The 24,627-nt window shown below is 38.2% G+C and overlaps 2 protein-coding genes across 2 annotated transcripts in view; one reads left to right on the forward strand and one right to left on the reverse strand.

Moving 5' to 3' along the window:
• The window catches only part of DEAF1 (DEAF1 transcription factor), a 39,136-nt gene extending 28,041 nt beyond the window's left edge, over positions 1-11,095 (reverse strand). Inside the window, exons 1-7 of the mRNA XM_063289290.1 lie at positions 10,813-11,095; positions 9,854-9,951; positions 7,307-7,436; positions 3,925-4,071; positions 3,013-3,152; positions 2,121-2,186; positions 83-209 (exon numbers count right to left, since the gene is read on the reverse strand). Of these exons, the coding sequence (XP_063145360.1) occupies positions 83-209; positions 2,121-2,186; positions 3,013-3,152; positions 3,925-4,071; positions 7,307-7,436; positions 9,854-9,951; positions 10,813-11,095 (991 nt within the window). The remainder of the gene's footprint in view (positions 1-82; positions 210-2,120; positions 2,187-3,012; positions 3,153-3,924; positions 4,072-7,306; positions 7,437-9,853; positions 9,952-10,812) is intronic.
• Positions 11,096-11,641: 546 nt separating this feature from the next.
• TMEM80 (transmembrane protein 80) lies at positions 11,642-23,946 on the forward strand. The gene is made up of 5 exons (XM_063289291.1): positions 11,642-11,734; positions 15,502-15,518; positions 20,734-20,827; positions 20,931-21,023; positions 21,917-23,946. The coding sequence occupies exons 1-5, from the start codon at positions 11,716-11,718 to the stop codon at positions 22,120-22,122; spliced, it is 429 nt and encodes a 142-aa protein (XP_063145361.1). The 5' UTR covers positions 11,642-11,715; the 3' UTR covers positions 22,123-23,946.
• Positions 23,947-24,627: the final 681 nt, after the last annotated feature.

Below are 24,627 nucleotides of genomic sequence, written 5' to 3' on the forward strand. Positions count from 1 at the left end.
GATTTTTTTGTCACCTTAGAAATAATAATAAATATGAAATGACAGTTAGGATTCATTTGTGAGTACTCCATGGAGCCCTTACATGTAGTGGCAGCAGTTCCAGGAAGCAGGGTGATATTTTTGGGGGAATCCTTCTTCACTGGAGTTGTAGGTAATTCATTCTCTTTTTTCCTTCTTTTATAGGGGACAAACAGTCTTACAGGACCACTCTGATAAAGAGAAAGCAACTATTGTCAGAATATGGCAGTAGTTCTTTCTGGAGATAGAATAAATGTTTCTTTTACTAGTTGACGTAACCTAAACCTTGTACAAATTGCCTCACCAAATGAAAGAAGATTGATCTCCTTCTTCACACAATGAATATAACACAATGAATTTCTGTGTTTCGGACAAAGAACTCCAGGCCAAAGCCACTCAGTCCTATTGTCTTCCGTCCACAATCCTGCTACGCAGCAAAGCAGGGTCCCACGCAAATATGAAACCCTTTCATTATAAATAATATTACCAGGCAGCTCATTTCTCAGAGTTCAGTTGCTACTGCTGTTATGCCTTACATGAGAAAATTCAGTAATATTCTCAAAAAGAGGACAGCTCTGATAACATATTTCAGACTATTTTCATTTCACGTTATAGTGCACATTCTTTAAAGGAACACAAAGTTAGTGAAGTCCAAGCATTTTAAGGCCCAGTGTTTCTCCAGGAGTAGTTCTTCATGTACCAACTCTGAACTTTTCCCAATGGGCTACTTTCAAATGTGGTGGACTACAACTACCCTCACTGCTTGCTCTGGGTCTGATGGCTACTGCAAGTCAATAAAGTATGAAATACTGTATGCTGACTGTCTGCAATTGGCAAGAAGTGCAGTCTAGTAGATCTGGAGTGCATCTGGTTGGGGAAGAGGTACACTTTACTGAAAAAGCAGCTTTTGTCTTTTAGTGCTTCTACGCTGTGGAGCCAACTTTCTCTTGAGATTCCTGTCTGCCTATACCTAGTAATCTTTACAATAGTGGCCAAACGCCATGCCAAATATTTATTGCTGCCACTTCTCTGCCACTTTAATCAGAAAAACTACAAGGGACAGAGCCTTTCTAGAGTGGCACCCCCTTCTTGGAACGCTCTTCCTGGAGAGATTCAAGTGGCACCCACATTGACATCATTTTGGTGCCAAACGAAGAGCTTTTTATTTTCCCAGGCTTTTTAATTGTATTTTAATTCATACTGTTTTAGATTTTGGCAACTGCCTTGCTGCTGCCTAGTTCGCATGGTGTCTTTATTTTGCATTTTATTTGATTTACTGGATGTGTTTTAATTCAAATTGTACTTTTTCTTTTCTTTTTACGTGTTTATTATAAACTGCCTATAAACTGGCTATTGGTCTGTTTAAAAATGTTAATGAATAAATAAATCTAATCACAAAAAAACGTAAGCAATGCAAATCCCATAATCAATAACATTATAACAGAATTCCCAATACCCATAGCAACAATCTCTCCTCCCACTACGAACGTAATTCTCCTTTACCCCCAAGCCTGCAAAGGCTCTGCAGAATAATCAGATCTTCACTGAATTCCAAAAGTAGCAAGGGAAGGAGCCAATCTCATGGAGGGGCCGGGGAGGGGGAAGTGTGCTGTTCAGGAGGAGGGAGGTTCCCAAAGAAAATGCTTGTTTCCGAGTGCCCTCTCACCACACCTCAAACTTTTAGATAAACTATTCTATTGTATGTTTGTTGTTTTAATTGATTATTTTATTGTAAACTGCCCAGAGTCCCACAATGGGAGGAGATGGGCGGGGACAAATTAAATAAATAAAATAAAATAAAATAAACTCCACATATTTATAATACATTTTTAAAGAGAAATGGATTTATATTGTTAATAACCTGCTACCATAACTAAGTAGATTCAGTAATATTTGTTTTACCTAAAAGCCTGCTCCTGCAATAATCACAGGAGTATACCAATCAGAAATGGTGATGTGACCCTATTTCTTTCCTTGCTGCCTTTCCCTCTCCAACAAGGGACCTTTCAGCCCACGGCATTTACAAATCTTCTCGGTATGATAACCAGCACCTAGCAGTTCAGCACATCATCAGGTAATCCAAGCAGCAGCTGTAGACTCACCAGACTCATGTCATCACAACAAGCAGCACAAGTGCATGAGGCTGCGTGGGGATTTAATATTCCATCCTGAATTGAGGGAAAAGAGCAATATTAGGCTGGAAAAATGGACAGCCATCTAGCATTAGCCCAAGGAAGCCCTTCCCTATTTCTCCAAGCACTGAGAGCTTGGCTGGCACACTGCTTTAAAGCAAAACTAACCAACCAATCTAGCATCCTCTCTTGTGGTCCTGCCCCCTCCCCCTCAGCAACACCTCTGCCATGCTTCTTTACAGCAGACACTGCTCCAGATGTTGTAGAACCACCAGTAATGCAAACAGTGGGCAGTCTAAAGAACAACAGACAATGTATGAAATGGTATATGACTGTGGTGAAAACAAGGCAGGACAGGGAAGGATGATATTACTACAAACTAGTTAGATTTCCTTTTCTCTTATCTCCCACTTTTAATATGTTTTGCTCATTAATTCTTCCTCTTTTCCTGCATTTTGCATAATGCTGCTTACCCCATAAAGGAATAACATGCTGGGTATTTATGTATGCATATGCAAACAGGGCATTCTACAAAGGTTTATTGTGTTTCGACTACTTCTCCAACTCCCACACATACTTTCTGGTAAGATTTTTCCCAGGTAAGACCTTGCCTGGAGATCTCCTTCATTTTCAAGAAAGAGTATGTTGTATAAACTTAAGTACAAATAGAGTACGCGATGAGACTTTTTCAAGTGTTACCATCCATGTGCACTTATTTAGGAATCAATCCCACTGAATTCAGCAGTACTTATTTCAGGATAAATTTGCCCCAGAATTCTTAAAACTCTATAACTTACTTAAGTATGCTGTGCATACTTTTTCATACATATCTGAGAGTAGAAAGAAAAAGATGCTGTCTTACATGAATGAGGCATTGTATTGGCCTCCCGGCATATCGGATACTTCTTTTCCAGTCTTTGCTACTGGCTCTTCCAGCCATAGCTTCAAATTCAGTGGGGCTGTACCAGTTGTCCCCCTGCTTAATGCAACGACCTCGGCCACCTAGTACAGGACAGAATAAAGAAATAACTCCTGCTTAGTAATTGTTTTATACAAATGAGGCTCAGAGGAGTCTGCAAAAAGGTTTCTCCACAAGTTGCAGACTAATCATTCTCTTCCCACTCAAAAGAAAAAGAGAGAGAGAGAGAAGTGTTCCCAACATAAACACGCTTAGTGGTGACACAAATGGGAGTATTCACTTTCACACTGATGCAAATGTCAATTCTCCTTCCCTTCCCATTCACAGCTAACCACAACAACACTGAGGTGAACAACATGCAGTCTATAGAAGAATCTTCTCTGGGCCATTCATCCACTTTTAAATTGCTAATAGTGTTAATGGTTTGGCCTGCTATGAATGAATGGACTTGATATGGGACATTTATCATGTCATGTCGGAAAGTGGGCAAATAGCTAAAATTTGGGTGGCTTGATGCATATAACAGATTATATCCAAGGCAGTATTTCCCACCTTTACTCTCAGAACAGCCCAAGATGTTATCTGGATGGGATTTTGGAGGACACAGGAGCAGTGAATAGAGGCAGGAAATTCTCTTTAAACTATATTCTACATTTGCATTGCTATCAATTTAAAAGCAGATTCTTTCACAGCTCTGGGATTGACTATGTTCCAAATTTATGGAGAAATATCCTGGATATTGGGGAACTTCACTCTCTGACAAAACTCAATGTTTACTCTTAGGTCTAAGAAAAAATACTGAAGGATTCTTAATCATCCACACAGATTAGAAAAATATCGGATGAAATCCCTTACCTGAACCAAGTCGGTTTTTGTACAGTATGCCACTGATATTTCGGCATCGCACAGGCAGTTCATTATCGTATACTGAAGGGTCCCAGTTATATTTTGTTCCAACTTTTTCTTGGCCAGAAGTTAACTGAGTAGCGGGGGACTGAGGTCCTTCAGATTAAAGGAAAGGAAACAAAGTCTAACACACAGTTTCCATTTCTGCATTTCCTTTAGAAAGGCAAAACCTTGATCCTCAAAAGGATAGGTAGCCAATAAAACCAAAGAGAACAACTTATTCCTTCAATGTTAAAAGAAGAAAAATGAATATTAAATCTTCTCCAAACAACAGATCAGTTATCTGATTTTTGAAATATGGATACCATGTAGGAAGGATTTACACTGTCATTATCTGCCATAATCTTACCATTCCTCCCAGGAGACAATAGCACTGATGAAAGAAATAACTGCATCCTACAAATTCCATGTCATTTCCATACCTCAGCCATTGCTACAGCAACACAGGATGCCTATTCATTTATTTACTTACTTACAAGGCTTATGGGCCACTCCAGTTAACCAACTCTGAGCAGCATACAATTTCCCAGTATGTAATTGAGATTAAAAACAAATATAAACAAACTAAAAATAACGCTATATATTACAATCACATAAAACTGGGAGATGTATTGAAAATAAAAAACAATCCATCATCTGGAGGGATAGTCATAATGACCCAGCCTCCCTGGCTTGATGAAACAGCCAAGTTTTCATCAATTTCCTAAAGACCAGGAGGGAGGGGGCTGATTACATGACAGAAGGATACTATTCCAGAAGTGGGGGGGGGCAATGACTGAAATATATTGCTTGTATAATATACAAACTGGCCTGACTTTGCTTATCCCACTACATTGCATCAGCTAATGAATAGGATGGATGCTTTTGTGTCTTACAGCTTCCATATCATGACATAGAAAATACTGAGATACTATCATAACAGGCAATGAGAAACGTGAACTACAGGACTTCTGAGTGAGGCACGGCAAACTGAAGACTTCTCTGCGAAAGCGGAGCCAACAACCACAGCAAAGACCGAAGAACCGGTGAGTAGACCAGTTCTTTGGAACCTCTCCAGACAAGGAGGACAGGAGATTGCACACATGTACTCTGGAAAGCTGATCCTCATGAGGAGACTGCAGGAGAGTAGTCTTCTGCGGGTTTGAGAGCCGGGAGACAAAGGGATCAGCCATCTTGCTCACAACCGCGGCAGAACCTTTTAAAGGATACTCAGTTCTCAAGTCTCACTCTCTAATCACTTTCTGAACCCTAACCATCTTAAAGCTCTTAGAGACCTTCAGAACAACAAAACTGAAAAGTTGCCAGGTGAGTATATCTTCAGCTCTGAACAAAACAAAAATTAATTACAAGCTAAAGAACTTAAAGAATTTGAAATAAACTGCAAAAAACTAAAAAAGATTTTGATCTAAGAAATTTATAAATGGATTGACAGCCCAGTTAAATTTGGAATATTGACTTTTACTTTTATTTATTTATTTATTTATTTTATTTATTCAATATGTATGGCCACCCATCTCAAACCTGGGCAGCTTACTATAAGATTTTGGAATTAACTAAAGAAAATAGTTTCTCATGTAAACCAGATTTATTTTGGCTATCTTGGCTATTGTAAGTCATAACAAAGATAAATAACTTTATGATTTTAGAAACTGGACACTAGAGGGGACTAAATATTCTAAGTAGAAGGGGAAAAATACAACCTGTTCTTGGTATTGGCTAGTAATGGAACTTACAAAATGACACAAAACATCATAACATTAGAAATATTAAAGGAGATTTTTGAAGAATAGAGCCAGAAATCAGTAGCTACAATATCAACAGTTTCAGTAATGATGTCTGACTCTATGGATAGGCTATGTCCAAAAGATGTTAATGAGGGAATGACAGATGTGGAGCAAATTTTGTCTGACAAGAAAGAGAAAGTACCAAAAGTGGAACTACAAATGACAGGCCAAGAGAATGATTTGGAAAAGGATGCTTTATTGGATATACAAAAAAACCTGGCTGAAGTTTTAAAAATTAAAGGGGAAATACAAATGACAAACCAAGAGAATGACCTGGAAAATGTTTTCTTATTGGATCTATAAAAGAGGCTTGTTAAACCCTTGAAGAAGTCTGTGTGATGGGATAAAGAAGAATTGTAGAGAAATCAAATCCTACAACAATATTTGAATGAACTAAAGATTAAGACTGTTAGAAGCAAAAGGAAGGAATATATAGTTGGTTTATTTGATCAAGGTTAAAATAAGACTCATTTTTGCAAACCTTTATGGACTTTTTGCTGACACCTGGGTTGAAAAGTTGATGTTTTATGGATTTGTTTATAGATAAGGGATGGATATGGGATGAAGAGATATCTGTTTGTAACCGTATAGGAGGTGAAGAGTTACTAAATTTGTCTATACTTGTTGTAATGAAGGTTGGAAGTCACTATTTCTTTTCTTTATCATATTCTTTCTCTTCTTTCTTTTTCTTCTTTCTTGGATTTTTTCTTCTTTCTAACTATTCTAGTTTCTTTAAGTTTAGTTTGTATTAGTTTTACTATTGTAATCAAAATCCTTAATAAAAACGAGAGAGAGAGAGAGAGAGAGAGGGAAACTTGAACTACAAATAAGAGAGGAATTTGAATTATTTCTTTCCAGGTCATTATTCCAACATACATGAACTAACATTACATCTTTAAAACATTACATGGAAATCCAACTGTTTCATAGTTTCTTCAATTACATTGCTGACAGTCATAAATACAATTACTTTTTTGAATTTTATTAAAATTGTTAATATATATATATATATATATATATATATATATATATAACAAAAATAAAAGGGTTGCATTGTTCAAGGGTTTCATAGATCGTTTAAGAAATAAAAAAGCAAGGAGTTATATTCCCAAAATTGAAAACCGTCAGGAAAAACTAAATGATATTTGTGTATAAATGGAGCAATCGCCAATGCATTAATGGATTCTCCTCCTGCCTGCAGCCCTACTTCATGCTACCAAAATCTGTTGCAGGAGATTATATTTACCAAAATTAGCCAGAGAGCTTCCCAGATGCCCAATCCCACATTGCTGGTCCTCACTTTCCTGTAATAGCAATCAGTTCTTAGTTAATTTAATGGCAAGAAATGAAAATTAAGGCATGACATTTAAAAAAGAGATTACAGGACTCTCCCGTCTCACCCAAGCAAATCTGAAAAGGGATGGAATGAAAAACAAGAGGTTCTATTAACCAAATGTTAGTTTGCTGATGCAATATCGAAAAAAACTCAGTTATGCATTTATGTTTCTAGAGGACATTTTAAAAAGGTCTCCCACCTCAAATTTTACCTGTAGTAAGAGGTGCAGATGGCCCTTTCAGACCAGCACTCTCTACAATGGTGCCATCTGTGTGAACCACGATCAGAGTGGCTTTTTCAGCATTCAAGCTGTCCCCAATCTGAAGAGCTGTTCTTCCAGACTGCAGAAGAAATAAAGAACTTTAGCTAATATAACTTACTGAAAGGCTTGGATTTTTATGTTTCTTAACATAAAAGATTCCTGACAAATTCCCATAGAAATATCAAGAGCATAAGAGGAACAATCAAATCCCTCTCTTCCATATTTAAGTGTATGGAGACCTGAGACTCCAATCCCAGAATCCTGCTGTGTTAATACAGATTGAGGTCCATGTAGAATTACAGGGTTAGAATCAGTGATTCAGAGCACTGAGTCCATTCCACTGCTTGGTGCACGAATCCAGGGGCTAACTTGCCTCCATCTGAACATACGCAGTGAAGGAGAGCTCAGCACCTTCCTCTGACACATTCCTAAACTGTTCTTACTGTTTTTTCCCCTAATATTCAAATAGAATGTGTCTTCCTGTAACTTTCTATAATTTACTAATTCCAGATTTTGAAACAATAGAGAACAGGTCTTGACCTATTTTCTCAGATACTTGAAAAGTGCTAACCTATGTCTTCTCAAGTCATCTTTTTTCAACAATAAACAAACCAACTCTCCTTAGTCTCGCTTCGTAAGCACTGTTTCTAGCCCTCCCTTCATTCCTGTTGACCTTCTTTGCGCTTATTCCAAATTGCCTGAATGTTTATTGAAGTCTGGTGCTTAGAACTGGAATTACACTCAAGGTGAGGTTTCAGCAGTACAGAGTACAATGAAATGATTAATTCCTAGACTCTGGAAAACTTATTTATGTCTTTATTTTTATACGACCACACAGTCTTCTATCAATATCCCCTCAAATTGCATTTGTCTTTTTAGGAGCTGCCACATAACCACTGATTCGTATTCAGCTTAAAAACAATTTCAGTTAAAAAATCTTTTTCACTTATATTGTTACCAAGGTAGGTACCTGGATTTGATTTTTTTTCCTAAGTACATTTAGGAAGATTTTATTTCCCAATGGAGAACTTTGCAGTTACCCATATTAAATTCCTTTCTGTTATTTTCAATCTGTTTCTGTAACCTATTACAATCATTCTGAATTTTGTTTTTGAATTCTAGATTAGGTAACCCACAAATTTTTATCATCTGCAAATCTGATAAATGTTCCCTCCAGCTTTTCTCCTTCCTTGATGAAAATGATTAAGAATATTGGGCATAGGATCAACACCTATAGCACCCCATTTGATACATTAGTCCAGTTTCATAAGGAACCATTAATGAGCACTCTCTGGATACAGTTATCAAGACAACTGCAAATACGCTTAATAGACATACTTAACTAGTTTACTAATCTAATATCACAGAGTAGTTATTAAATACTTAATTCTTAAGTACTGGGAGTTCCAGTACTCCCATAATCTATTAAATAAATTATATGATTTTAAAAATGAAATAAGATTACTCTGGCAAGACTTGTTCATGATAAAGCCATGCTGACTTCTAATAATCATTGTTTTCAAAATGCTTATAGATAGGTTGCGTTATGATTTGCTTTAGAATCTTCCCAGATATTGATGCCAGACTGACTGGTCTGTGGTTCTGTCTTCCTTTTATTCCCCTTTTGAAGATAACGATAATTGCCTTTCTCCAGTCAAGTGGCACTTCACCAATTCTATAGCATTTCTCAGAGACAGTAGACATGAGTTTAGCCAAAACTGATATACATGGATTCGATTCCTTGAACTCATTTAAGGTCTGAAGATATTCATTACATTATGTAGTAAAGACTAAGTCATATTGAAATACAACTGCCCTTGCAAGCTCTATTTATTATTATTATTTTAGTCATGCCATACTATTCATGCCCATGGCATTTTATACAGAATCAGGCAAAAGCTCCTTGCCTCAGGAGATTTAGTAATCTAGACCCTGACAGTACAAAACACAATCTCTATGTTGACTAATGTTTAGTTCTGTGCCAGCCAGAGGAAAGGGTCCCAATGAAACCAATGGTATCAACAGAACCAGATATACCACAAGTAGTATAATATAAAATTAAGGCAGTTTTATACATTTATTAGCAATTGGGTGCACCTCTCTGCTAAGTGACACTGCTGAAATTTGCCTCCATTTAACTGGAGATACAGTATTTAATTCCTTTATGGGCAAACAACAATAAAGAAAATGACACAAGATGTTAACCCATGTTTAACTGAACTGCAGTTAACTGAGTTAACCATTCCCCTGGATTCATACAACACAATGAATTGCAAACTAGCCAACCTAGTTAATGGCTAGACTACTATGTTGTGCAAATCCAGACATATTTATTCTGCTCATCCTCAAAACATCACTAACTCAAATCTGTGCAGTTTGATTACATAATGAACCTTCATAGCTACAACACACATTTAAATTAGATACTTTCTACCACAAAGGAAATACTGAATATGCAAAAATAAATATTGTAAGATTAACTAAACCTGACCTTACCAATACATGTCCTGAGATAGATGCTGCATTTGCCACAGAAGTAGTGAATACATTGTCTGCAGAGGCACCCACATTGGCTACTGTTACTGTGGTCACTTCTGTAAAACATGACCCAAATAAATTTTTCTGTGATATCCTCCTTAGAACTGCCAAAATCCAAGAAGCAAAATATGCACATGTTCTGCTAAATAAGACATTTGTAGAATGAGATCTTGGTTCTCTCCTAAGAGTACAATTTTCATATCTACGTATCAGTCTCCAATGTTTATATAAATATCAGCTTTATTAACAGAGCTCCCAGGGATCATGTGCCAAACGTAAGGGGGAAAAGGAATCCTTGTCCCTAATTATAATCTGAGAACCTTATTTTAGCTGATTTTTGTAGAGATCAATAATTATTGGGTGAGGTTTTAATGTGTATTATTTAATCTGCCTGCTTTTGCTCTTGGATATTTTAATCAGTCCCAATATCTTTCATTATAGCATCTTAAAATGCAAATGGGCAAAGCTAGAATAATTGTTGGTTGTTATTCACCAAGTACCCCAACTAAATTACTGATTCAGATGCGGGCATCAAAAATTCAACAGGTCATTTTCCTCTGACTAAGGCACTGTGATGGAGAAATGCTAGATTTCTGCCTGTCAGACCGTCGTGAATGATATCAGTCTTGTCGGGGATAAGAAACAGCGCAACTAAAGTAATGCAGACATGACGGTGGCACTTTCTGCACTTTCTTGACGTCACGGATGATGTACTCATGTATATATATATTACCGCATGATGGGGTACTATGGGTAGGTGAAGAAGATCCAAACAGTTTCCACTCAAAGTGGAAACGCTTGAAGGTAGTACTCGCGTGATGGACCATTCAAACAAGCGAATGATCACCACACAACCCACAATCACGACCCGCGCTCAATGACCGGCGGGTGGTGAGCTTGTGCGCATGCGCGCCGACCTGCAAAAGCAGTGGCTGCAGCGGCCTCGTCGGCACTCGGGAGGGACTCGGTCCCCATCTCGATGTGTTCGGCATCTGCCGCCATTACGGTGACAGCCGTCACCTCCTCTTCCTCTTGTGGCTCCGCCTCCGAGCCGGGCACCTCTCCTCGGTGTTCGTGCTGCTGCTCGGATCCTTCTGCGGCCGCGGCAGCTGCCGCTGCTGCAGCCACTGCAGCAGCGGCAGCTACCGCCGCCGCCTCGGCCAAACCTAGTTGCTTCGCGGCCGAGTCCGAGTCCTCCATCCGAAGACACCTTAGCGAAGGGGGGGGGTGTATCCTGCGAGGTTAGCCGAACACGTCCGAATGAGAGTTATTCTCCGATCTCGCCCGAACTCCTCTTTAAGAATCCCGAATAGGGAAACGAACGGCCCAATGTCTTCTCCGATCTTATCCGAATATCGTCGATGACGGGTCTTCCCGAATCCGTCCTGTAACCCGCTTCGGTCTCACCCGAGTGATCCCGATCGGAGCCGACTTCTCCCGATACACCGAAAGTCCATATTGAGGCGATCTAGAGCGGGACCGGAAGCTCGCGAAAGTACCCGAATAGGTCGCGGTTACTCATCGACCTACGGCCGTTGCCGAAGAGGCCCGAGTCTTTCCGGCTATGACCGAATTGAGATGGGAGGCAAAGGTCCGAAGAAGAGCGAAGGCTTCGTCTCCCTCTCACAATGTGGGCCCACCGGCGGTGTCCGAGGGGGCCCGAATAGCTCCGAAGACGCGAGCAATAAAGGAGATCGTGGAGTTCCGCTCGCGCGAAACCCGCCGAACGGCAATCCGCCCATGAAACCCTCGGAGGCTGCGCAAGGGTTGTCGGGATGCTGGAGGAATTGGGGCGGGGAGGGGATTGAGGATGAGAAAGTATGGCGGCAGCCAGGCAAGGTGAGCGGAGTTGCTTTGAAGCAACGTTGCCTCAAGTTTTGAGAAGCGAGTTAAGACGAGGAAAAGGGAGGCTTAGAGGAATCGTGGACGCTGTTGGCGGTATCTCGCCGGTCGTTAGGTTGCAGCCTGGCCTGGCTACCAGTGGGTTACCTTGACAACAGTGAAACAACTGCCTATTTGGCTTTCAAGCAAGTTCTGCGTTAAAGAGAACTTGCTTCTAAGTCAATAGGGACGTGATTGCACCATGTTTACGCTGGAGTAGTTAGTATTTATCCATGCAACGGTAAATAAAACTGGAATGGTGAGCCGGTATCGCAGGATTGAATGGCGCCCCGCCATACCGGTCGCTTTCACCCCCATGGGTAACTACCTTCTTTGTAGACTAGGAAGCGGACGAAGGGGAGTTTCTCCGTGGAGAATGCAGTCATGTGACTGCCCTACAGGGCAATGGAGGCACAGATTAGCCGTCTGGTTTATTTCTGTGACATTCTGTGTTGTCTGTGGAAATTGTGAGGAGTGCTTGCTTACTAACCACTCGTTCAGTGACAGTTTGAACTTACGATGGCACTGAAAAATGAGACTTAGGACCAATCTTTGAAGTTGTGGCCATTGCAGGGTCCTCACAGTCACATGATCACGATTCAGGCGCTTGGCAACCAGTGCACATTTATGATAGTTGCAGCAACCTGCAGTCACATGATTGCCATTAGGGACCTTCACTGCTGGCTTCCAACAAGCACAGTAAATGGGGAAGCCTGCAGGGAGTTGTGGTCACGTGATGTTGCGCTTAATGACAATGCCACTTAGTGATGGAGTTGCTGGTCCCAATTGCAGTGAGTAAATGACGACTACCTGTAATGCAAAAGAAATGGACATTTTCCCAGTCTGATGTGATGAGACCCAAAGTGTTGTAGCCCTTTGCTGTAAATTCCTCATGGCATCCAGCTCAGGTGTTTGCTTATTCATTCACCTCTCTCAGCCTAACCTTCCTCACGAGATCGTCATCTGCAGGAAATAAGAGAACTAGCCAGAACTCGGGATGAAAGAGAATAAGGAATAAGTAAAGAATATGGGACATTTTAATATTTTTTCTTAGAAAGATCTAGTTTTGTCTGTGTGAAACACATTTCTGCACTAGCTTAATCATGAAACAGCTTTTTTCTTTTATACCATTTCAGAACTATCAAAATGGCCACACAAGTCAGACTGCAGTATTATTTACTTACTTACTTACTTATTGCTCACATTTATATGGCTACCCATCTCACACAAGGTGACTTCATGGTTTCCTGTGAGTAAATCCCATTAACTTCAGTGAGGTGCTCTTGCTGCTTTCATTAAGAGAACATTACTGTTAACATGGCAATTGGACGTATTTTTAAGCATTTTGGGGTTAATAGTTAATACTAGTAATAATATAATTTATTAAAATTGTATGCCACCCAACAATACTCAAAATTGTATGCCACTCTCAATGACTCTGGGCAGCTCACAACAATCAAAGAAATCAATAAAACATAAAACAGACATATTACAAGACATATTCCAACAATAAAGTCTATAGTCAGATCCTTTCCCCCTAAAACAAGTAAGCATGCTATATGTGGTCCCATGACTCAGTTTTGCAGTCCTCAGAGGCCTCTGGGATAATAAAAATTAGAAGAGGCAACAACATTGCAGTTTTCATTAGCACATTTTTCAGAACACAATAGTTCTGAAACAGCTCCATTTTTCAGAAGAGTTTTAAAATAGCTCCACCCTTTCTAGTGGTATCACTACTATCATCTGTGCAGCCTAAAACACTGAAGTACTGCCATTAACTGCAAAAAGTTGCTCACCCATGCCCTAAAATAATTTAGCATTAATTGAACTACAGTTAATAATAAGATTAGTATTTGTTTTTGATTTATATCCCACCATTCGGGATCTCGAGGTGTCCTATTTATGAAGGTTTATTTTCTTCCAGTATGATTTTCTGTTAAATGCTGTACAGTGCTATACTAGAAAGAGAGTGTGATCTAACAAAGGTGTTGTGTTTTATAGAAGGCAACTGATGGTCAATGATACTGTCATCTGGAGAGGATATTTGTCAAATGCTTTAATCTGCATTTTCCAGTATATTATACATTTAATTTATTTTGTAGCTTTAATGAATACTTTACAGAAACTAATTGTTCCACTTCAGTCAGAGAATTTGGAGCAGGTTCAGAATGGGCAATAAGGATGAACAGAGAACTAGAAAATAAATCTTATGATAAGAATCAAAATGCTGGGTAAGTCTGACCTTGAGAAAAGACAGCTAAAAGGTGTTATCATAGCAATTTTCAAATATCTGAAAAGATGGGTCAGCGCCTATTTTTCATTCCAGAGGGCAGGATGCTGAATAATGGATTTAAGTTAGAGAAAGGCAGATTACAAATGAACATTGGAGGGGGGGGGGAAAGACTTTCTGAGAATAAGGGCAATTTGACAGTGGTGGAGCCAATTACTCAGAAAGGTGGTAGGCTCACCTTATATTTGTAGTCTAATAGAGGTTAGACAGTTACTCTGCAGAGATGCTTTAATTTGGATTCCTGCACTGAGGAAGGGATTGGATTGCCTAAACGGCCTCTTCCAATCTGTGGTTTTCTGGTTTTCTGATTTTCTGATTTAGTACTAATTGGCTATCACTCACTTTTATAGTCATGTTGTTAAACTATCAGTGTTATCTTCTAGAAGGTGAAACTTGCACCTTAAACTTGTACCTGGGCTGAAATAATTAGCAAACTAAGAAATCATTCCATGGTTAATTCACTAGAGGGAGACAGAGCTACTCTATGTAACTGAATTGAATAAAACTCTCAGACTTGTATATACAGTCCACTTTCCCTTCAACTCTGAGCAGAAAGATACAGATGCTATGTCATGTGCCTGGGTACAGGGTTATTCTATGCATATGTACAGGGAAAAATACCACATTGGATATACACTGTGTAAAAATAGAGAAATTCCCCCTCTCCAAGAGGGGTGTGTGGAGGTCATGTAAAACCCCACATATATGGGGTCATGACATAAGGTAACATCTGTATCTCTCTGTTCTAAGAGATAACTCCTAAAGCTAATGCACTCTATATAGTCATCTAAAGTGTAACAGTCTGTGAGTTCAATTCCCAATAGCTTGAATGCCATAGAATAATACCTGGCTACTCATACCTGAGGACTCCCAGTAAGTGATGAAACTGGCCACACAGTGCTTCTGGCAGTCCATGCAACTTGAATAAAGGTAGTCAAGCAACTTGAATAAAGGTAGTCAAGTCCAACTTATAGTACAAATATAAACATGTTCTTGACAAGATTTAAATAAACCTAAAATTCATAAGTTCTCATTGTGTTGCATAACTTACTTCTTTCATTGTTTTCTGATCAGAATTTTGGGCTACATTTTCTTAACTGCCTACAGCTGAGTAGCTCATCCCAGAAATAAATCTATCTAATAGCTTCATAAATTTACTTAATACTGTATTTAGGATTATAGCTCTAAACTGAAAACATGTGCAGAAGATTCTGCAAGTAATTTTGAATTAAGATATTATCAAAAGGGACAGGGGTGCTGCAGCATTGAAGCAAGTTGTGCCATGCTCTGAATTAAGTTTTACCACAGCTGAGTACTATAGGACAATATTCCTTTCTCAAAACAACTAGAAGAATTTCTGTGCACTACTTTTTGTAACTTTTTGGCCTTAAAAGTATAATTTTTGGTAATTATTTTATTTTTGTCTTGTGTACAGGGAGATCATCATCTGTTGTATCCTTTTTCTTTTATCCAGCAAGCCAAATAAATTTTATTTCATCACACCTATGGTTTTCAAATGTGCTTTAGGGAATGTTGGTATCCTCTTAGTGGTTTATGATGGTTCTTTGTTGGAAAATGAGTAATAGTGGATAAGCTTCTTCTGATGTGCAAATGCAGGAGATTGTTAGGTATATCTTGTAGCATCTTTCCTGTTCACATGATCTTGCATGAATGGCCTGGGGTACCAATCATAAACTTCTGCAATCCACATGAGTTCCATGACAGTCTTGTTGATGTGATTACTTCCCAAAACTTAGAAATATAAGAACTGTTGTTATATGTCATTATCCTCTAATAAGTTTAGTTTCCAAAGTCTTAATAATGTTTAAAGAGATGCTATGCAAATTGAACATGTTATTGATTATAGGCACTAAGATATGATTGACTTGTATACTGAAAAACCAAGAAATGGAATACGCAGAATAATAATATTTTAAGGAGGCAACTGTGAGATAGAAGTAATGCAACTTGCAAAAAAATCCCCCCCAAAAGCATTTGAGATATAATCTTCAGCTATTTTCTTCTAGTGCAATCTCATTTTCATTTTCGTTCCTCTTCTGTTTTGTAAACTAGAATATATCTGTTACCAGTAGGTTTTAAAATCTCTAATTGAAAAGGCATTATCCCTTTAAGTAAAATAGAAACAAAATTAATATCTACATAACAAACAATAATATACAAAATCCTTTCTAACCTAAGTAGGTGTGGTTAGCTTCGTTTTCTTCAAGAAAAGTTTGGCTTTCAGCAATTTACGTGTTCCAGCAAGAATACTGCAAATATTTCTTCAGTGCAAGACTGTCGCAAATGCAAGGGAAATCATACCAATTATTTAACTGTTGCTGTTTTTTGAAAGGCTGATTGCCAGATTTATCATGGAATTGTAGATTTATAATATTAGAACAAATAAAAACTACCAGATGTGTGCTTTTCAGTTGTAATTCTGATAGCGAGCCAGTTCGGTGTAGTGGTTAAGGTGCTGGGCTAGAAACCAGGAGACAGTGAGTTCTAGGTGTTCCTTAGCCAGGAAGGCTGGTTGGGGAACTTTGGGCCAGTCACTCTCTCCCAACCTACCCACAGGGTGGTGGTTGTGGGGAAAATAGGAGGCAGAAGTATTAGGTATGTTCACTGCCTTGAGTTTTTTTTTAATATATATATAAATATATATGGGATAAAAGGTGGGATAAAAATAGTATTGTTATTGCTATTATTATTTATATATTTGTTTGTGACCTGTTTATCAGGATACAGTTTCTCTCATGGCGGCTTATACATATAATATTACAGTACATGAATAGAATCACAGTAATTTAAATTGTAGTGTCAGGACTCTTTCTACAAAACAGTTGGTGGTAGATGGTCCTGTGCAGGAAAGGATTTATGCTGATAAGTATGAGTGTGCATATTTATCTTCAGCGTGCTTGGTATTACAAGCACTGTTTTTTTCTTTGCATAATCAATAATATTATTTATTTATTACTAGGATTTCTATGCCACTCCATTCCAAGCAGCTTTGAACAATATACAACATAAAAGAAAATTAAAAACAACAAGGACAAATCACAGTAGTAGTGCCATCCACTTGGACAAGTCCCTACTTAATACTCCCCCAAGTGCGCTATCGAATAGCCACATTTTCATAGCACCGTGGAAACAGGGGGGAGATGATGGTCCAGATATACAAGGGCAAACTCTTCTACAGGAGAGGAGCCACTATTGAGAAGATCTGACCACAAGATCTCTGCAGATAAAACCCTGTTGACAATGGCGCCCTCAGGAGGCCTTCTCTCCTTCATCTCACTAGATGGGGAGATTTCAGAGCAATCCTTCTTGAAGAATCCAAGCCCTGAATCATGTAGGATTTTAGAAACGTAACTAGCACACTGAATTGTGCCCAGAAGCTGGCTGGTGTTGATGCCAGCTTCTGGGCACAAGGTGTTACATGGGTTAATATACAGTAAGCGTTCCCCTAACTATCTGGATAGCTGTGTGCTGAACCAGTTTAAGCTTTTGGACACTTTTCAAAGGCAGCCCCGCATACAGCAAATTGTAGTAGTCTTAACTATAAGGTAACAAGGGCATGAGTGACTGCATATTGCATCCTTATGCAGGAAAAGATGCAACTGCACAAATGCTGTTCTGATCACTGTTTCTATCTGCTGCTCAGTCAAGAGCTGCATGTCTAGGAGAACCACCAAAATTGTGAACCAGCTCTGTATGGGGGAGTATGATTGCATCCAGAGCTATAGGTGTACAATCTCTGGATTCAGAAGACTAGGACCCACAGCTACTCTATCCTACTGAGTCTGTTCCTCTCCATCCAGACCTTTAGTTTCCTCTAGACATCCATAACATCTGGCTAACTGTCTGAGGAGTCCCAATAAGGACAAAACTAGTCATGTTATGCCTCCTTGTGGTCAATGTAACTGAAAATACCACACAGGATATACACTGTGTAAAAATAGAGAAATCCCCCCCTCTCCCAGAAGTGTGGAAGTCATGTAAAGCCACATACCTGGGGTCATGACATAATGTAACCTCGGGAAGAGCTTAATGGAAATATTAATTAAATTTAATTAATTAAAATGTACCATTTTAGTAGTGCTTCTAGATAATTCCTTCCTGGAACTGCTGAGTCCCAGAACCTGGATTCTTCCTAATGCTAATGCACTCCATATAGGCATCTAAAGTGTGAAAGTTAGTGAGTTTAGTTCCCGATAGATGGCATGAACCCCAGAGAATAACATCTCATCTGGCTATCCGCATCTGAGGAACCCCCAAAGAGACAAGACTGGTCACGCGGTGCCTCCTGGTGGTCTGTGTAATTGAAGTTCAGAAACAATTTTCAGGCCTTTGTAGATAAAAAAAGATTCCAAACATTTAAGATGCGATGAGAGCAGAGAGCAAGCCAGCACAGTGTATCCCTAAAGGGTAGAAAGGATGCAACTATACCCTCAAAGAAGACAAAGAGACAAAGCATGGTAGTTGGTGATTCAGTACCAAGAGTTAAAGCAAATGTCTCCTGAAAGTGTTCTGTTTGCCACAAGCAAGGATTAGTGACATGACAGAACAATTTCTAAGACTTACCAAGTCAACTGGCAGGCATCCCTTCCTGCTGATACAGGTGGAGACAAAAGATACTATAACTGTATTACCTGCAGACTAAAATTCTTGGAAGGAAAACCAAGACCATGGGGACTCAGGTTGTATTCTTATCCATCTTTCCAATCCATCAGTAAGAACAAAAAAAGGAAAGTCAGTTACTGGTTATGCAAATGATATAATTCTGGGATTGTAGTCTGAATTATTATGATGGCCTGCTGACACAAGAGGGATTGCATCTCAAGGATTTAAAAGGTTTGTAAGCCAAAGAATCATAGACTTTTTATTAGAAGGATTTTAAACTGAATCCCATGGAAGGTGGAAACTCTGAAGGACCTTAGATAAAGACTTGTGCACTATAAAATGTGGGAATCCTGCTGAAATGGGGCCTTGCTGAAAAATCAGAAAGAGCATTGCTTCATAAAGTTCATGATGCTCATTGTCTATCTAATGCTCAGAGTGTGAGAAATAAACAACATGAGCAATTTGTAGAGAAAACAAAATATAATTTAACAGATGTAACAGAAACCTGATGGGATTATTCCCATGGATGGAAGATAGAAACTGAAGAACATAGTTCAAATGGAATATAAACAATAGAAATAGAGGAGGTATTGCACTGTATGTTCAAAGATACTCATCCATGTTCAGAAAACCAAACGAATGTATTTGGCAGTGCCATAAAACAGCATCTGGGAAAATATAAGTAAATTAACAAAGCAGTACTGTTGTGTCTATCATCTACCTTGCTAAAAAAATGTAGATGGTAATTTTCAATAGCGAATCGCAGATTTTTCAAGGAAGCATGCATTCATAATGATAGGGGACTTCAATTACACTGGCATCAGTTGGAAGACAAAATTTGCCAAACATGGCCTAAGAAATTCCTGATGTGTATTCCTAACAACTTTCTCCTTCAATGCATGGAAGATACAAGAAGATTGGCTAGCCTTAACCTGATACTAATCAATAGGGTAGACTTAGATGAGGGACTGGATGAAGCAAGAACATTGGGAAATGTGATCATACAAGATTAGATTTCTTGATTTTTAGACTTCAAAAAAGCATGTTTTTTGGAAACACTTGCTAGTTTGCACTGTGATTTGAAGTGGAGGCAATGTTTAACTTTCAGAATCTTTAGAGGAGACACAGTTCTTGGAAATAATACCATCTGTGCTATTTCTCCTAACTTTGTGGAAGGAACAGGATAGAGAAATACTTCTCTATATGGAATCAGAGACTCTCTTATGATATTTTACTGGCTATTAATAGAGTATGTAATTAGTGGACTCTTATATGTGGGTCAGTAGTCTGAAATAAATTATAGTTGCACAGACCATTAGTTGATTTTCTGTCCTAATTCACATTTTGCACTATACCGTAATGTGATTAATTTGGTTTTTCTCTTTTCTAACCTCAGACATTATCATTTGTAAATTATAGTTTATAGCTTATTGTGTTGTACAAATACAGCTAATTATGATTTATTCAGTAAACCATGGTTAAGCAAATTGTGGCTTAGTGCAGTGTGTGAACCAGTCTGTTATATGCCCAATGGCTGAGCACATGCATTTACACCAAAAGTTCCCAATTCAGTCTCTAGCTGGAAGGATTTCATATAATGGGTAGGAAAGTGCTTACACAAAATCATGACTGGATATAAAAAATAACTAAAGGAAATGTAATGTTTTAAAGTATTCTGAAATGCAATTTTGGAATAGCTGGATGGTGATACAGCAGGAGCACTAGATCTATCCTGAAAGCAGCCATCCTTCAAAAATGACCACTTTTTTTTAGACTGGATACTGAAATAGGGGAGTTTAGCTGAATTGCCTATGGCTTCTAGTTAACTGAAGTGCAGTTACCTCACTTTGGTATTCTTATCCAAGGCTAAGTTTACTATCAATCTTTGGAAATTGAATACTGATTTAACTTTAATTTATACTACCACTAGATACGCTGAATGTCACTGCAGGTTTACATTATATAATGCTGAATTATGTTCCAGCATAAACAAAGTGTGAAAAAAATATGATCATAAATAATTTTCCTTGACAGAAGCTGCCAGCTATCATCTGTTCCCTTACAGATCCTTTTCTATTTAGATGGAATGTATTATATATTTTATTTTTTAACAGCACTTCTAATGATTATTTATAAAAGTAAGTTGATTAAAATAGACAGTTAAGAGATGGTTGTACTGATACCTGACAGCATGATATAACTTGATTCCCCCCCACCCCTTTATACTTTACTTATTGTCAGGTCAAGTTTTCATTTATCCAAATAATCTGTTGACTCTTGATCTCGTATTGCTGTTCTTTATGGCACTTCTAGAAGCTACCCGCCTGTACTTTGGTAAGCATTATGTAATTTACAATCACCATTTAATATTGATCTGTATGTAAAAATATGAGTCCAATTGTACGATTCAAGACAACTAGCCAATTATCTGATGAGCCCTTTAAACATTTTACTGTTAAACATTAAAAGACTAACCAATCTGTTTGAGTGAAAGTGCAAACGAGATTTTAATATGAAAATAAGACTTTTCACTGGCCAATCCAGCTGTTTCACGCATATTAGCTCAGAAAAAGTTCAGTGGGGCTTACTCAGTATCAGCTGTTTAAGCAGCCATAGAATAAAATGCACAGCTTAAATTATCCTCTTCCTTAGAAAAGCAGGGTGATTGCAAGAGTTTCTCCTGTAGTATTCTAGACCGGGTCATTAGTCACAAAGGCTGTTCCTAACACACTGCTGTATAAAAGATAGTAGCTATATAGCTTACAGTGAGCTGGTGCACCATAGACCAGAGGCTTTTTGACTGGCGTTGAGCCTGGCGAGGCAGGAGAGTACAGTGAACTGCTAGCAGTTTCTTCTGCTCCATCTTAAGGCCTGTCTAGATACGTAGCCAGATAAAACACTGTTCACTTCATCAATACCTCCTTAGCGTTAGATACCAATGCAGCTGTTGACGGAAGAACACAACTCCAGTCATAAGAACGTTCTGAGCAGAATGCTACTTAGTAGTACTCCAGCAGTATTAAAACTTTGGATCCAGCCAAATATTTTGCCTTTTTATAATTTTAACTTTATTAGAGTTCAGTTTCTATTAAAGACTGCGCTTTAAGTGACACACACACCCTCCCGGGACATATTAAATTACTGTTCCGGTTTGGGGTTCTACTCTTATGGACTAACAGATTCGTAAATGCCATCAGGTACACTTACATCATTTTTTTTCCTACTAGGTACTAAAGGCAACTTGACAGAAGAGGAAGCTCCCCTTGGGATCAGTCTGGGGATCACCGTTGGCAGTGTGATTCTATCAGTCTACTTTCTAGTGTGGCAAACTTACATCCTGAGAGCAGATGTCATTATTAATGTTGTGCTGCTTATTGCATATGGACTTGAAGGAATTCTGCAAATCATAGCAATTGCTGCTTTTGTCAGCTAAGTCATGTTGATGCTTGTGTACGTGTATTTTCTGTGTTTTCTTCCAACAGAAGCAACGTTTTAAAATTATAGGAAGGAGATGTTCTGACAATTCTGTTCCTCGTGACATACCAAAGTTTCACAAGACCTTTGTAAAATAGGCTCTGCTGGCCCATTTTCAGCACAGCATATTTACTGTAATTACCTATGCTTGCAGTGAAAGTTTGCAGGTTTGTGGCAAACAAGCTGTTTTTCAAGGGGAAAAAAATTCTTTAAATACACAGGTAAATGCAGTAGATATAATACCAGGAACCCACACGTTTTACTCAGACTTAATATCTTAAAACGAGCTAGCCTTGGGCTCAAATTTTTGTGGCAAATATATATTTTCCTGATATAACTGAACCAGGCCAACAAATGATAGTTAGCCTACAATTAGAATCATCATATTTTCTCATTTTGATTTGCAAGGTGTAGCATAAAGAGAAAAGATTTGATGTTACATCAGAATCTGCCAAATCATAGACAAAAGTTACATATTACACTAAAATATAAAGTGGTTTCTTTGCTTTTCACATAGTATGATGTGAGATATTTCAAAAGCCATGGTTTGTTTATTTGTCCAATTTACATAGCTGCCCATCTCACAATAAGCAATTCTGGGCAGTGTACAACTCTTAGCCCTACTCACCTCACAGGGTTGTTGTTGTGGGGAAAATAGGAGGAGGAAGGAGTATTAAGTATGTTCCCTGCCTTGAGTTATTTGTAAAAATAATAAAAGGCAGGATAAAAAATAAAAATAAATCACCTAAAAACAGTTATCATTACTATTATTAAAAACATTAAACCTATAAAAAACAGAGCTAAGACAAAGAAATAGTGGGCAAAGGGATGTTAATAATAAGGCAGCCACCTCACTAGTTCACCAGTCCCTGGGATCGCCAGGCCTGATGGCACAAGCAGGTCTTGAGGGACCTGTGGAAGATCAGAAGTGATGGAGCCAGCCTCACCTGAGGGGGGAGAATATTCCACAATGCAGACGCCACAGCAGAAAAGGCCCACTGTCTCAGGCCTGCCAAATGTAGCTCCCTCGACGACCGAACCTGTAACAGCCCTCTCTGCTGGATCTGGTGGGACAGGCAGATGTAATCGGGGAGAGGCAGTCTGTCAAGTAATCCGGTATAATGTAGTTTATAATGTAATTTAGTATGTGAATCCTGCCAGTAAAGACTCATTCAGTACATTGCAGTTTTAAAAAGGTGTAGTGTGCTCCGCTGACCCATCCATAATTTAAAATATGTTAGCATTCTTGTTTGTATAATTTTCAGTTATCAGAATAACACATTTCAAAGTTTCATTTCCAGAATATTAGATCGTAGATTATGTCATTTTACAAGTCCTATAGAATACCTTATTTTATACTGGAATAATTCAGGTAATTTTTCAACATGTTTCCCTCATTTTTGCCTTCAAAATATCTGAAATATAAGCACTGAATTCTATTATTTAGTTTGAATATAGTTAAGAGCATTTCCAATGATTTTATCAATTCCTGCTTCTTGTAATCCTAAGGAAAAGTGAGATATAAATTAATTTTCTGGGAAGTTCAGTATGAATTGTTTTTCCCGTTATCTTTATGTATGTTAATTTGCAACACTTCAGTTTTCTTCTGTAAATACTTGTTTTGTGCTTTTTTCCAAGGAAACATCAGTAATGTTTTACAGATATATAGATTTGATGTGACTTGTTTTTTCTCCCAAAACTTCTATCTTTATATTTTTATATCTATTTTTATAAATATTTCAGAGAATAAACAAACTGCAGTATAAGATACATATAAGCATAATTTTGTGTGTCTTTTATTGTTCTTCTGATAACAGAATGGCAACTGAATGTAGATTAAGTCCATCTTGTCTATGCTAAATACTAAGGAGTACTTTTACATAATGGAAGAATCTTAGCATTGGGCAAAAGTCACAGCTGTGATCATTTTGGAATCAAAAATTTCATGCATAAAGTTTAGTGAATCCTATAGTTTTTAATCCCTATAATTATTTCAACTCTGGTTGTAGACATTTGTCATTTTTGCAGGGCTGTCCCACTAGAAGTGCCATGTATCCATGTGTTAGGACCAGAGGTAGAGGGAGTGAAGTTCAGGATTTTGTAAGGATTATTATGGAGAATGCCTAACACATACGATTATTTCTGACATTTCAGAACAATGCAGCAGGAATGTTCAGTTAATTAGAATGAGTACTAGTTAAATCAGAATGAGCCAAACTTTGGAAACAATTAAGAGAGAAATGGCATATCATTTTATAATTACACCTACCAACCCAACAATTGTGAATTGTACTCGATTATATTTTGCAGACCCAGTGAATTTTGGCATATGTTCAAATGCATTTTTGCATAAACATTTTTCATTACGATCAATCGCATTTACTGTCATGGAAAAATTCAACAGATTGCTAATGTGATCTGTTGATTACTCAAAACCATTTAAAAATGGTTAGCACAATATATC

This window comes from Candoia aspera, chromosome 1 (assembly GCF_035149785.1).
Source record: "Candoia aspera isolate rCanAsp1 chromosome 1, rCanAsp1.hap2, whole genome shotgun sequence".
Classification (NCBI taxonomy): domain Eukaryota; kingdom Metazoa; phylum Chordata; class Lepidosauria; order Squamata; family Boidae; genus Candoia; species Candoia aspera.

Excerpts from the sequence above, each read along its gene's own strand:
- TMEM80 (XM_063289291.1), top strand. Across the intron at positions 20,828-20,930 it reads TCTAATGATTATTTATAAAA|GTCAAGTTTTCATTTATCCA; the intron begins GTAAGTTGATTA and ends ACTTATTGTCAG. Across the intron at positions 21,024-21,916 it reads AGCTACCCGCCTGTACTTTG|GTACTAAAGGCAACTTGACA; the intron begins GTAAGCATTATG and ends TTTTCCTACTAG.